This window comes from Condylura cristata, unplaced genomic scaffold, assembly GCF_000260355.1.
Source record: "Condylura cristata isolate star-nosed mole 26May11 unplaced genomic scaffold, ConCri1.0 scaffold00007, whole genome shotgun sequence".
Lineage (NCBI taxonomy): Eukaryota > Metazoa > Chordata > Mammalia > Eulipotyphla > Talpidae > Condylura > Condylura cristata.
In genome coordinates, this window is record NW_004567108.1 from 62,973,295 (window position 1) to 62,986,520 (window position 13,226).

General features: G+C 36.0%; 1 protein-coding gene across 1 annotated transcript in view; it reads left to right on the forward strand.

The window, feature by feature from the left end:
- The window catches only part of WDR36 (WD repeat domain 36), a 44,115-nt gene that overhangs the window by 13,518 nt on the left and 17,371 nt on the right, over positions 1–13,226 (forward strand). The window contains 6 exon segments of the mRNA XM_004678367.2: positions 4,691–4,756; positions 5,701–5,787; positions 6,827–6,972; positions 10,706–10,820; positions 11,261–11,426; positions 11,654–11,762. Coding sequence (XP_004678424.1) covers positions 4,691–4,756; positions 5,701–5,787; positions 6,827–6,972; positions 10,706–10,820; positions 11,261–11,426; positions 11,654–11,762 — 689 coding nt within the window.

Sequence of the window (13,226 nt, forward strand, 5' to 3'; positions counted from 1 at the left end):
TTCTTTTTGATTTGTGCTATGTCTGTTGTGATTTTTCCTCTTTCGTTTATGATTCTGTTTATTTGTGCTTTCTCTTGTTTTTTCTTTGTGAGCCTGGCTAGTGGCCTGTCTATCTTGTTTATTTTTTCAAAGAACCAACTTTTGGTTTTATTGATTTTTTTGGACTGTTCCTAACTTCCATTTCATTCATTTCTAATTTGTCTTTTATTATTTCTTGTCTTCTGCTGGCTTTTGTGTTATTTTGTTGTTCTTTTCCCAGTTCTTAAAGGTGGGACATTAGGTTGTTTCTTTGAGTTATTTCTTGTTTCTTTATGTGAGTTTGTATTGCTATTTATTTCCCTCTTATAACTGCTTTTGAAGTGTCCCATACGTTTTGGAGACTTGTGTGATCATTGTCATTCTTCTCCAGTATATTCTAATTTCTTCTTTGATCTCCTCATTGACCCAATGGTCTTCCAGTAGTGTGGGTTTTAGTCTCCTCGTGGTTGGTGGGTTTCTTGCCTTCTTCATATTTCTAGTTTGATTCCTTCATGGTCAGAGAAAATAGTTGGTATCATTTTGATCTTAGTGTATCTATTAATGTTTATCTTGTGACCCAGTATGTTGTCAATCCTAGAGAATGATCCATGTGGATTTGAGAAAAATGTGTACTCAGATTTTCTGGGGTGCAGTATTCTAATGATGTCTGCTAAGACCCATGTTGTCTAGGTCCTTGTTCAGAGCTTTAGTGTCTTTACTTATTTTTTGTCTTGTTGATCTGTCCATTGTTGAGAGTCGCATGTTGAAGTCTCCCACTATGTATGTATTCTCTCTGATATACATTTTCATGGATGACAGTAGTTTTGTGATATATTTTGGTGCTCCTTCATTTGGTGCATATATGTTGATGATTGTTATTTCTTCTTCTTGTGTTGTCCCCTTAATAATGTAGTGGCCTTCTGTATCTCTTTTAACCTTTTCTAGTTTGAAGTCTATTTGATCTGATATAAGTATAGCAGTTCCTGCCTTCTTTTTTGGTCCTTTTGCTTGTAGGATTGTTTTCCATCCTTTTATCTTCAGTCTGTTTTTATCTTTTGTAGTTATATGTGTTTCCTGCAGACAACAGAATGATGGTTTCTGTTTTTTAATCCATCCTGCAACTCTGTGTCATTTTACTGATGAGTTTAAGCCACTTACAGTTACATATAATATTGATATACTGGCACCTACATTTGCCATTATGGTACTTCTGTATTTTTATTCCTTGTTTTGAACTGTTCTTGATCATTCTTCTGTTGGATTTGGTTTGAGGGCTTTTGGAGTGGGGGTTTAGTCATGACAAAATTGTGGAGTTTCTGTTTGTCTGAGAATGTCCTTTTTCTTCATAGAGGAAGGAGAACTTCACTGGGTAGAGTATTTTTGGTTGGCATTTAATGCTTTGGAGTTTGTTGAGTATGTCCCTCCACTTTCTTCTTGCCCGTAGTGTTTCTTCGGAGAAGTCTGATGCCATCCGGATCGGTTTCCTTTTGTAGGTTATTTGTTTCTTCCCTCTTGTCATTCTCATTTTCCTTGTCTTGTAATCTTGGAATTTTTATTATGATATGTCTTGCTGTTTTTCTCCTCTCATCATGGTAGTTTGGGGTTCTTCTTGCTTCTTGGATGTCTCCTTTCATCTCCTTCATATTAGGGAAGTTCTCTTCTGTTATCTCTGAATATTTTCTCTGTTCTTTGGCCTTTCTCTTCGCCTTCTGGGATACCTATAACTCTGATGTTTCCTTTCCTAATGGTGTCAGATAGCTCTTGAAGTGTTTCTTCATTCCTTTTCCTTTTTACTTCTCTTTCTTTTTCTTTTTTAATTCTCTTTGTTGCTGTGTCTTCGAGTTCAAGGGTGCTGATTCGTTCTTCCATTTCATCTATTCTGTTTTCATAACTTTTCCCAGCATTCTTTATCTCTTCTGGTGGCCTTTTCATCACCTGCATTTCTTCCTTCTATTTCCTTTTTTTAAAGATTTATTTATTCATATAGAACTGGGGTAAAGGCCAGAGGTACAGAGGCGGTGAGAGGCTTCACCAGAGACAGAGTGGGGGGGCAGAACAGGCAGTTCGACGAAGTACACTGCTGAGGGGAGCAGCGGGCTGGTCAAGAGAGGTCTGCCGCGCCATGTAGTCACCTCTGAGGCAGGCATGGATCGAACTCATGGGGAAGTGGCTTTCGATTCTTAGTGCTGCGCTTTAACCCGCTGCGCCACCAGGGAGGGCTCTATTTCCTTTTTTAATGTCTCATTTCCTTTCTTCAGTTCACTGATTGTCTCATATTTTTTTCATTTCTTTCATTCATTTCCTTGTTTGCATTCTTCAACTCCTGGATGGCTTGCCTCATTTCATTTTGTTTATCATCTGATTCTGAATTTTTTATCGGTAGGTTGAGCAGTTCTTCTATTTCTTTGGTGGTTTCTGTTGACTGATCTTTTTGTGGTGTATTTCCCCCCTGTGGACTTGCTTGAATATTTGTTTGTCTTCTTTTCCCTGTTGTGTATTTTCTAATACTTTCTATTCACTGAGACACGGTGTTGCTATTATTGACTGGCAGTTTTTTTTTTTTTTTTTTTGGATGTTCTTTCTGGAATAGCTGAGAGACTTCCAGACCCTTCAGTTTTGGAGGGTATTCTGAGTTGTGTTATTTTTCCCCGTCCCCACTATGTGTAATTGTTCATGTTGTCTCAGCTGATAACAGTCAGGGGTCTCTTGTGTTGTTCAGCCTCTTCTTGTAACATGTTGAGTCTGTGTTTCTGGAAGGTGTCTGTTGATCTTTGTAGCCTTTGGATGTCCTAGGTTCCCTCCATGCTTGGTGTACCCGTGGTGGTTATGATGAATTAGAAGTGTTGTAGGTCTCCCTGGAGCTGGGTCTGTGGCTGAGTTGGTGGCTGGGTTTGTTTATTATTCTGGCTCACATGTCTTCAGGCCTCTGTTGTGGGGGTGGGATCTCCCCCTCCCCACAGGAGTGCAGGGGAGTGTCAGAGGGCTGAAATCCTCCCAGCTGAGCAGGCTGCCAGTCATCCCTCTTGAGCTTTCAGGGCTTCTTTTGTTTAGTCTAAATAGTACCTCCCTGAGCAGTGCCTCCCCACTGCCTGAGGTCCTCTCACAGAGCCCAGCTGTACCTCTTCAACTCCAGGGTTTTACCACAGTTTTTGTGGATAGATGTGGTAAGCAGGTAGACCCTTTATCAATTCTCCCCATTTGAGGCACTTTCTAGGGCCTCTCTATGTTGAATGTGCCCATGGAAGATTATTAAAATTGTTGCATTATCCTAGGGTTGGGCCTGTGGTTGGGTGCTGTCTGAACTGTTTTTGTTTGTTTGTTTGTTTGTTTGTTTGTTTGTTTGTTTTTCCCCTCTTTAACTCAGGGGCTTTGCGAGTTTCGCTGACCACGTCTTTTTTAAGAATGGCGCCAAGACCTGACCAAACCTTAATTTTGCCTAGTCTCAGATCTCTGTTGTGGGGGCAGGAGATGCACGTAGGGCTAGAGGGGCCCCAATTGTCAGTTCCTCTTCTCCACCTCACAGGCTCTAAGTAGAGCAGTTTTTTGTTTTTTGTTTTCTCCCTTTCCCCCGCAGCAGCTTGGGATTCACTCACCTAGCTGTGTTGTCTCAGTTTATATCCAGGGCTTTGTAGGGTTTGCTGGGGCAAAGGACTGCAACACCTATGCGGCGTATCCTCGTGTCTCTGTTCCAGAGCTGCAGCCTTTTCCCACAATTTGGTTTCCTCTCCCTAGCTGAGTTGTCTCAGTTTATCTCCAGGGTTGTAGCAGGGTTGGAGCAAAAAGCTGCTCTAGCTGTGCAGAGCAGCTGCAGCTGCCAGCTGCTGCAGTCATTCTCCCTCTGCAGCGCTTCCTGGCTTCTGGGCACCTAGATTTTTAAAGGAGTCTTAACGAGTAGGAAGCCACTGGCATTCCCCCATCAGAGTTACAGAGTTCAGCTAATCCTGCCTCTGCGGCTTCTGGTTAGGGATTCTCTTATGGAAACTACCCAATTGCCGATTCTCCCTCAGTTTTCTTCCTTCTAGTGAGTCCATGGGTTTCTGATTTGGATTGAAACTCGTAACATGTAAGTGTATAGTCCATTTTTATATATTCCCGTGCAAGTTTGGGTGTAGTTGTCTTGGTGTCTTTATTCTGCCGCCATCTTGCCTGTTCCCAAACTGGTTGAGCTGGTCAGCGGCTTTGCAGGCACCTAGATACTCTCCATCAATCGGGTCTGCAGTTTCAGAGGTTTTTCCCTGTACCCTGGTGTTGAGGATCAGATTTTTGGTTTTTCCTCTGCCTGGGCTCCACTCACTGAGCTGAGCCGTCCCCCTTCACCTCCAGGGCTGGCAAAGTGGCTTCAGCAGCCAGCTGAACTTCCAGGCACCTGGGTTTTCTGGGAGTTCCTTTATGGGAACTCCCCAATCACCGATTCCCCCTCAGTTATCTACCTTCTAGTCAGTCCAGGGTGTTTTCATTTGTGTTGAAACTCGAAGTAAGTCTATAGTCCGTTTTCAGCCCTCAATTTCTATGCAAGCCTGGATGCAATGATCACTGTGTCTTTACTCTGCTGCCATCTTCCTTTATTCTTGCAACATCCATTATTATAGTAAAACTTAGTTTTGAACAATATGATTCAAATGGTCCATTGTTTGATGAGGCTTGATTAAGAATTTGCTATACATGTCAACAGGTCAAGATGGAACTCTTCAGTCATTTTCCACATTACATGAAAAATTTAACAAGAGCCTGGGACATGGTAAGTCCTTTTGCAAGATGGAAAAAAAGCACTGAAAAGATTTTGTTCATTAAGTAAAAAAATGTTTTCAGTTTTGTTTACATCAACTTTTTAAAAGCTAATGGCATGATCTGATCATGCATGTATGTGCTTCCAGATGAATTCCATGATCATTTTAAAATCGGTATCCAAAATAATTTCTCTTGGACTTAAATTGTAGAAATTTTCTATCTTTAGAATCTTCACAACTAGAGAGATAATAATGCTTGTTCAAATTGTCTTGTTTTTCAATGAAGTTTTAGTTTTCTTCCTCTTGGTCCCTACATATTTAAGATTTTTTAGTGTTAGAGTTTTAAAATACATGTAATTAATGTGATTAAACAATCTAATGCGCTTTTTTTTTTCTTTCATTTATTTGCCTAGAACTGGGATTTAGGCCACAGGTGAGAGGCTGAGACTTTAGAGACAGTAGAAACATTAGAGACAGTGGGGAGCAGAACAGGTGGATCTACTGACACACTGCTGAGGGGAACAGTAGGCAAGACAGGAGAGGGGAGAGGTCTGCTGTGCTATGAGGGTTATTTCCCTGGCCAGGGATTGAATTCAGGCTACAGCAGTGATAACACCAAAATTTAAACCCTAGGCCAACAGGGAGGCTCCTAGTGAACTATTCTAACAATTATTTGGTCATTTCTTTTGATTGATATGATTGTATGATCATATCATTTGCAAAAAATATATATATGATATTCATTTTATTATGTTTCATTTATTAATTGCATAGGCTAACTTTATAAGTAGTTAAATAATAGTGACAATGCCATCTTTTTTTTTTGCTCTCCTGACTCGAATAGGTAATAGGTACTATCTTGAAACTTATGACTTTCTTTTATTTTATGTATGTGTTTCTTTAAGGATTAATAGCTATGTTCTGTTTTTCCCAAACTTCCTTTTTCCCTCCTCAGGATTAATAAATAAAAAGAGAGTCAAACGTAAAGGACTTCAAAAGACCATGTCAGTGAGACTTCCACCTATCACAGAGTTTGTAGCTGGTAAGTAACTTCAAATTTTGTTTTGAGAAGTTCTACTATATATTTCTCTATTTCTGTAAATGTTTTTGAAAATACTAATAAGTATTTGCAGGTAAACCCACATACATTTAATCTTGTGTGAAAACTAAAAGTGAGTTACAATTTGGTATGTATTAACTTCCGTCTTTTTTTCTACAAAACCAATCGACAAAGCACATTTGATGTTTCAGTTTGTAATCCCTTCATTTCATATATGCATGACATTATTAAAGTCACTAAATGCAGAGAGGTAAGAATAGTGAACATACAGTTCTAATTTAATAAAAACACACTTAATATAGTATGTCATTTGAGCAGTGCTTCATTTAATAAAGTAATCTTCAAAAAAAATGTGGACTAGTGATAAGTGCAAGCTATCTTAGCAACAAAAAGAATAGACATCGTTTTCTTTTCAGATTCTTGTTATAAGAACCTGCCGACCAGTGAGGTTTTTGTTGTTTTTAACTTTAATTTTGATCATTCTCCCATGTGTTTTCTATCTTAGAGCATTAGTGATCTTTCTAAAATGTTAATGACCTGCTCGGAATTCTTTCAGTGACCTCCAGTTACCTTTAGGGTTAAATCTCCTTGCCTTAAGGTACCTTTTAAGACTCTTTAAGAGGTGTAATGGTCCCAGTTGCCTTGTCCACCTACTTTCAAGAAAGTGCTTTACTTATTTGCTGTGCTTGATTTTGTTGAAGTTACTCTGAACATGTGTGTGCATAGTATGATTGGTTAATTTCTTCTTGTTTTACTGCTTCTTCCAAGAAGTCAATTACTACTTTCCCCAAAACTTTTAGTAAACTCTTGAGTGTTCTTTTAAGACAATGTCAGACTTTTTTGTAAATTCTTCCAATCAAAATCTCTTATTATATTGAAAGCTTATTGCTATAAGGAATTACTTGACTTACCATTGTGTCTTCAGTGCCTAGTGATAACATGGAGTATTAGACTTAATAAATAATAAGTAAAAGAAAGAGGAAATATACAGCATGATGATTTGTGATTTTCATTGTTTTAGAGGAAGCTCGTGAGAGTGACTGGGATGGTATCATTGCTTGCCATCAGGGTAAGCTGTCTTGTTCAACCTGGAATTATCAAAGATCTACAATAGGTGCTTACTTTCTCAAGCCAAAAGAGCTGAAGAAGGATGACATAACTGCTACAGTAAGTGAACTTGTTTATAAGGATACTTTTTCACCTATCATATGTAATCTTGTTATACTCAAGTGTGTTAATACTAGTATTGGTTGAAAGAAATAATAGTATTGGTTTTTAATATTTAGAAATTTTGCATTTTATTTTGAAATTGATATTTAGTGTTGACTCTTCCAACTTCCAAAGAATTAAATTAAGCTATACTTAGTCATATGTAAGCAAATACTGCTTATTTTGATTTTCTAATTAATACAGGATTACTTAGAATATACTTTGAAAATGATCTCAGCATTTATCTTGTTTTTAACCTGAATTATGTTGCATATACGTTACTGTGTTCTGTGAATGTGAATCTTAAGATTTCTTCCTTTGAATTTGCTTTCTTTCTCATTCACTTAGAATGTTTTCAAGGTTCATCCATAATGATATGTATCAATATGTATCAATACTTTATTCCTTTTGTGGATACACCGCTTTTCATTTAGTCGGTCATTGATTAGTTGATAGATATTTGTGTTCCTACTTTTGACTAATGCTGCTGTGACAGTGTATGCAAGTTTTTATTTCTTCATGTTTATGCCTAGAAGTAGAATTGTTAAGTCATAAAACAACTACACTTAACATTTTTGAAGAACTGCCAATCTGTTTTCCAAAAATCTATTTTATATTCCCATTTAAGAACGCATAAGGTTTGCATTTTCTCTGTGTCCTAACTCTTGTGACGATTTGTTCTTTTGATAATTTCCATCGTAATGGCCATGAAATAATATCTCATTGTGGTTTGATTTGTGTTTCCCCAATGACTTAATATTTGAGTATGTTATGAAATTCTGACTGTTTATATATCTTCTTTGGAGAAATGTCTATTCAGATAATTTGTCCTTTGTTTAGTGGGATTATTTGTCTTTTTATTATTGAGTTAATAGCTCTTTGTAGATCTGGAAACAGATCATTTTAGATAAATGATTTACAAATATTTTTCCCATTCTTTGAGCTATTGTTTATTTTCTTGTTAGTGTTATTTCCAGCATGATAGATTAAATTTGAAGATGAGGGCCCTCCCTGGTGGCGCAGTAGGTTAGGGCACTGCACTGGGGGGCTTAAGCCTCTTCCACATGAGTTCGATCCCCACCTGCCCTGGAGGGGATCCACATGGTGTGGCAGACCTCTCCTGACCCGCCTGCTGCTCCCCTCAGCAGTGTACTTCGTCGATCTGCTTGTTCAGCTTCCCACTCTGTCCCTGGTGAATCCTCTCACCTTCCACATCTCTGGCCTGTACCCCAGTTCTGTATGAATAAATAAATCTTTAAAAAAATTAAATTCGAAGATGCCCAATAATCTTTTTTGAATTGCTTGTGATTTTTGAAAAATTACTGCTTTAGTCATGGTCATGAAAATTTATTCCTATGATTTCTTTGTCCCTTATATTTATTTAGAGGCTATAATCCTTTCTGAGATTATGTTTGTGTGTGATGTGATACAGTGGTTCAAATGGATTCACTTGCATAGGGATGCATTCACTTTTCTCAGTATCATTTTTTTTTTAAGATTGTTATTATTTACTCTTTGTTCTTCACACTCATGCCAAAAATTATTTGACAAGAATGTAGGGTTTCTTTCTGTACTCTAAATTCTATAAAGCATATATAATAGTACCATACAGTCTTAATTATTGTACTTTTGTATAAGGTGTTTTAATATGCTTTGAAGCTAGAAACATTCAAACCTCTGAATTCGTTATGTTTTTTAAGATTGTTGTGGCTATCTGATTTTTTATATTTCTATATGAATTTTAGGATTAGTCAATTTTGCCAATACAGTTTTGCCAGGGTTTTAAAGACTGATTTCATAGATTCTATAGCTAAATTTGAGCAGCGTCACAATCTTAATATTCTGATTTGTGAACATTGCATGTCTTTGCATTTAGATCTTTCATTTCTGTGAGTAGTTTTGTAGTTGTCCGGTATAAGTTTCATTCTTCAGTTAAAATTTTTCCTGCTATTTTGTTCTTTTCAATGCTGTTGTAAATGGAATTGCTTTCTTAATTTCATTTCAGTTATTCATTGCCATTTAAAATATAATTGATTTTGTATCTTAGAACCTTGTGGAGCTTAATTTTCAGTTATCATAGTATTTTTTTTTTTTTAGTGGATGTCTCTGCTTTTGCAAATGCTTATTAAAAGTATGACTTCAACTTTGAACCTACTTTATACAGATTTCTTTTGTAAGAAAAAACAGGAGTTATGTTCCCCATGGTACAAAATTCAGTCTTAAAAATTGTGCACGTTTTCTAAGCCATCATGATTCTATTTTAAATTTTTTAAGATTATCAGCACAGTTTTGAGTAACTGTTATAGAAATTATGTGATAAATGAGAACTGCAGTGGTAAGGAGAATTATAACTTTGTGTGCTGTTTTTCTTAAGTTTTTCTGCCTAATACAGTATTATTTTATATTTTCTTTACCATAATCCTATGTTATAGTATATTGTTAACCTCTTAATGAGCAAAAAACTAAGACTTAATGTAATTAGACATGCTAAGTAAAGCTAGTAAAAGGAAAAGCTTGGATTTAAACATAGAACTAACCATTCTAGATCCTGTGTTTTAACTTGCAGCCTGTAGTGATCACTCATAGAGCAATTAATTTGTTAATATATGGTGAATTTAGCTGGTGTTGTCATTTGTGTGGCAGAGCCACCTACCTAGAACAGTTCCAGAAACCATTAAATAATAAAGACAAGTAATTGTTAGAGAACCCATACTCTCAGTCCTGCTATTCAAAGATAATCCTTTCAGTGTACTCGTTTTTACATGAATTGTAGATCAGAATAAATTAGAAAAAGAGATTATGCAAAGCAAATCATTAATAATAATGAATCCTGTTAAATAAGAGCAAGTTCTAAAAAGTTTCATGAGGCCATTTGAGACATATATTACTTATAAGTTAAAGGTTATCATCTGCATTCGTTCCTGGGAGCATATATTACAATAAGGCATAAACATTTATGAGCTACTCAAAATAAAAGTCAGACCATATTTGTTTTCTCTTTAGAAAGATAGAATGCATTTTAATATTAGTGCATAATTTTTTTATCTGAAATGCTGTTTTGTGTTTAATAATATTAGTACCATGGTTGAAATCATCTAGAGAAATATATGTAAGTGAAATCTGTGGAAATATGGTTCGATTTGGATAGTTATCAACTTAATGCTGCTTCACCCCAGTTTTTCTTTTCAGTCTTAGATGTTGCTTCTTGGCATAAGTACAGCAGCATTAAATTGTCTCTTGGGTGATTTCTGACTGACAGTGGGTATTAGGGATTCTCTAATCATGACCCAGTATATTGTCAGTTTCATGTGTAGTTTTTTTTTATCAACTGTTAAAACAATTACATGGAATAGTTCACCTTTAGTACTGCTCTGAGTGATTACAATTGAAGACCCACTGATGTATATAATACTCCTCATTTGTAATTTTTTTTTGTTAAGATTTATTTAATAACTGATTTAATTTGGGCCATGTTTTATTGCCTTTGATAATTATTTCTTCAGACTTGAGAATGAAGAATGAAGCAGAGATTTCTTATACACCCAAACATAATTATATTTTATTTAAGAAAATGAGTGAAAGCATTCATTTGCCATAAGCTTATTTTTTGAAAGGTGATAATTTTTAGATAAAAATACATTGGGAACCATAAAGTGCAATAAAAATGTTAAGTCGTTTTTTTCCCCCTAAGGCAGTGGATGTAACTTCTTGTGGAAACTTTGCTGTAATTGGTCTCTCATCAGGAGCTGTAGATGTATACAACATGCAGTCTGGCATACATCGAGGAAGTTTTGGCATGGATCAAGGTATTAACTTCTTTTTCCTTAATTTAAAAAAAAATAATGTAGTCTAATACTATTGTTGACAATTATTAAATTCTTGAGTGCTGAGCATTTTGTTAAAATTATTATTATTAACCTACATGGTAGGTATTAACATTGACCTTTTATAAAAACCATGTTGGAAAATTTGGGAAAAGTAGATATTCTACAACTTAAAAAATTTTTGTTTTTTTCTTGCTTTATGTAGAACATTTTAATGTTCAGTTTTTTAAACTTTATGGCATCAACCTGATGAATTTTATACTCACTTACTCAATATTGTAATTTTCTCTCTACCTCCTGAAATCCAGATTAAGCTCAAGATTGAGGAGGATAAAAATAGTGACAAATCAGATGTTTTGAAGTGTTGTGTTCAGAGAGGCACTGCCAATTCTGATTTCTTTTTTCTTTTAACATGTTTAAAGCTCATAAAGGGTCTGTGAGAGGTGTTGCAGTAGATGGATTAAACCAATTGACAATGACAGCTGGTAGTGAAGGATTGCTCAAGTTCTGGAACTTTAAAAACAAAACTTTTATCCATTCTGTGAGCCTTAATTCATCTCCAAATATGATTCTGCTCCATAGAGACAGGTAAAATTTTTCTTCCATAATAATAACAATAATAACAGATTTTCTTATTAATGTTTTTAGTAAAAGTTCTTAATTTAGATGAAGTACATAATATGTCAAGTGGGAAAAATCAGTCTTTTCATAAAGAATAGCATTTTACTTAATTTCTCCTGGGGGTGGGGGGGAACAAAATGAGATTTGAGTTAAAATTTGTTTATTTATCAAAACTGGTGTATTTTTCTTGCTAGTGGCATTCTGGGACTTGCCTTGGATGACTTCTCCATTTGTGTTCTGGACATAGAAACCAGGAAAATTGTCAGAGAATTTTCTGGACACCAAGGCCAAATAAATGACATGGTAAAACAAACTTACGATGCTCAAACAAAACTTGACTGACTTCTGTTTCTAATTGGACCAAAATAGTTCAAGTGGTGAAACTGGTATTCTTTAGTAGTATTAAACTTATTATATGAGGAGATGCTAAATATTATATTTGGGAGATTAATTTTCATTTTTAACACTTAACTATTCTTTTTTTATTTATATATTCAAAACCTAGGGTATCGGCCAGAGGTTGGGGTCAGGGGGTGAGAGGATTTACCAGAGACAACAGTGGGAAGCAGAACAGTCAAATCTACTGAAATACACTGCTGAGGGGAGCGGCAGGAGGGACAGGAGAGGTCTGCTGCTCCATGTTTGTTAGCCTCCCTAGCCAGGGATCGAACTTATGCCCCCGTGGCTGGCAGTAGCTTAATAGCACTGAGATGTTAACCCCTGCACCAAAAGGGAGGCCTTGGAGACTAATATTCAAGTAAGATACATTATTTTCCTTTAATTAATGTTTTTAATTGTCTTACCTTGTTCATTTTTTTTACCATATTTGATTTCTCCCCTCAAGTGTAGTCCCTATTAATAACTCACCAACACATCACCCATGAACCATCACCATGGTGTGTGCTCTTCTCACCCCTGTTTTGACCCCTCGTCCCCTGCCCTACACCAAGCCTCAGATCTATAGTTGCTTATAAGTTTTGTCTTTTTTTTTTTTTGATGCAATATTTTTCTTTTTCCTTCTGACATTATTTCACTGAGTGCAGTCCCTTTCAGCTCCATCCATGTTTCTGCAACTGGCACATGTTTTTATCTCTTTGATTGCTGAGTTGGCTTCCATCATGTATATATACCATGTTTTGGGCCACTTAAGATTGTTGTTTCCATATCTTAGCTGTTATAAGTAGTGATGCATTAAACACAGTATTGTAGGTTTCCCTTTGAGTTAAAGTTTTTGTGTGTTTGGTTACATTACTAGAAGTGCAGATGCTGGGTCATACAGTAGATCCATTTTTAGTAATTTGAGGATCCTTCACACAGCTTTTACTTTCCATAGTTTGCAATAAGAAGGTTCCTTTTCCTCTACATCCTCAGCATCATTTATTGTTCCTAGTTCTTTTTAATATGGACTACTCTTACTGGTGTGAGGTGGTATCTCCTTGTGTTTTGATTTTCAGTTTCCTGGTTATAAGTGATGTTGAGCATTTTTTTTCATATGCCTATTAGCCATTTGCATTTCTTCTTTGCAAAAGTGTCTTTTTAGCTCTTCTGCCCATTTTTTGACCACACTGTGTACTTTGTTTTTGTTGAGTTGAGTACTCTTTATAAATCATTGATATAAATCCCTAATGTATTTTATGGAGCACAAGTATTTTCTCCCAATATGTAAGGTATCTCTTTATTTTGGTTATTGTCTCTTTTGCTGCTGTAAAGAAGTCTTTTAGTTTGATGTAGTCCCAGCCGTTTATCTTTTCCTTTTTTTCTTTGCTT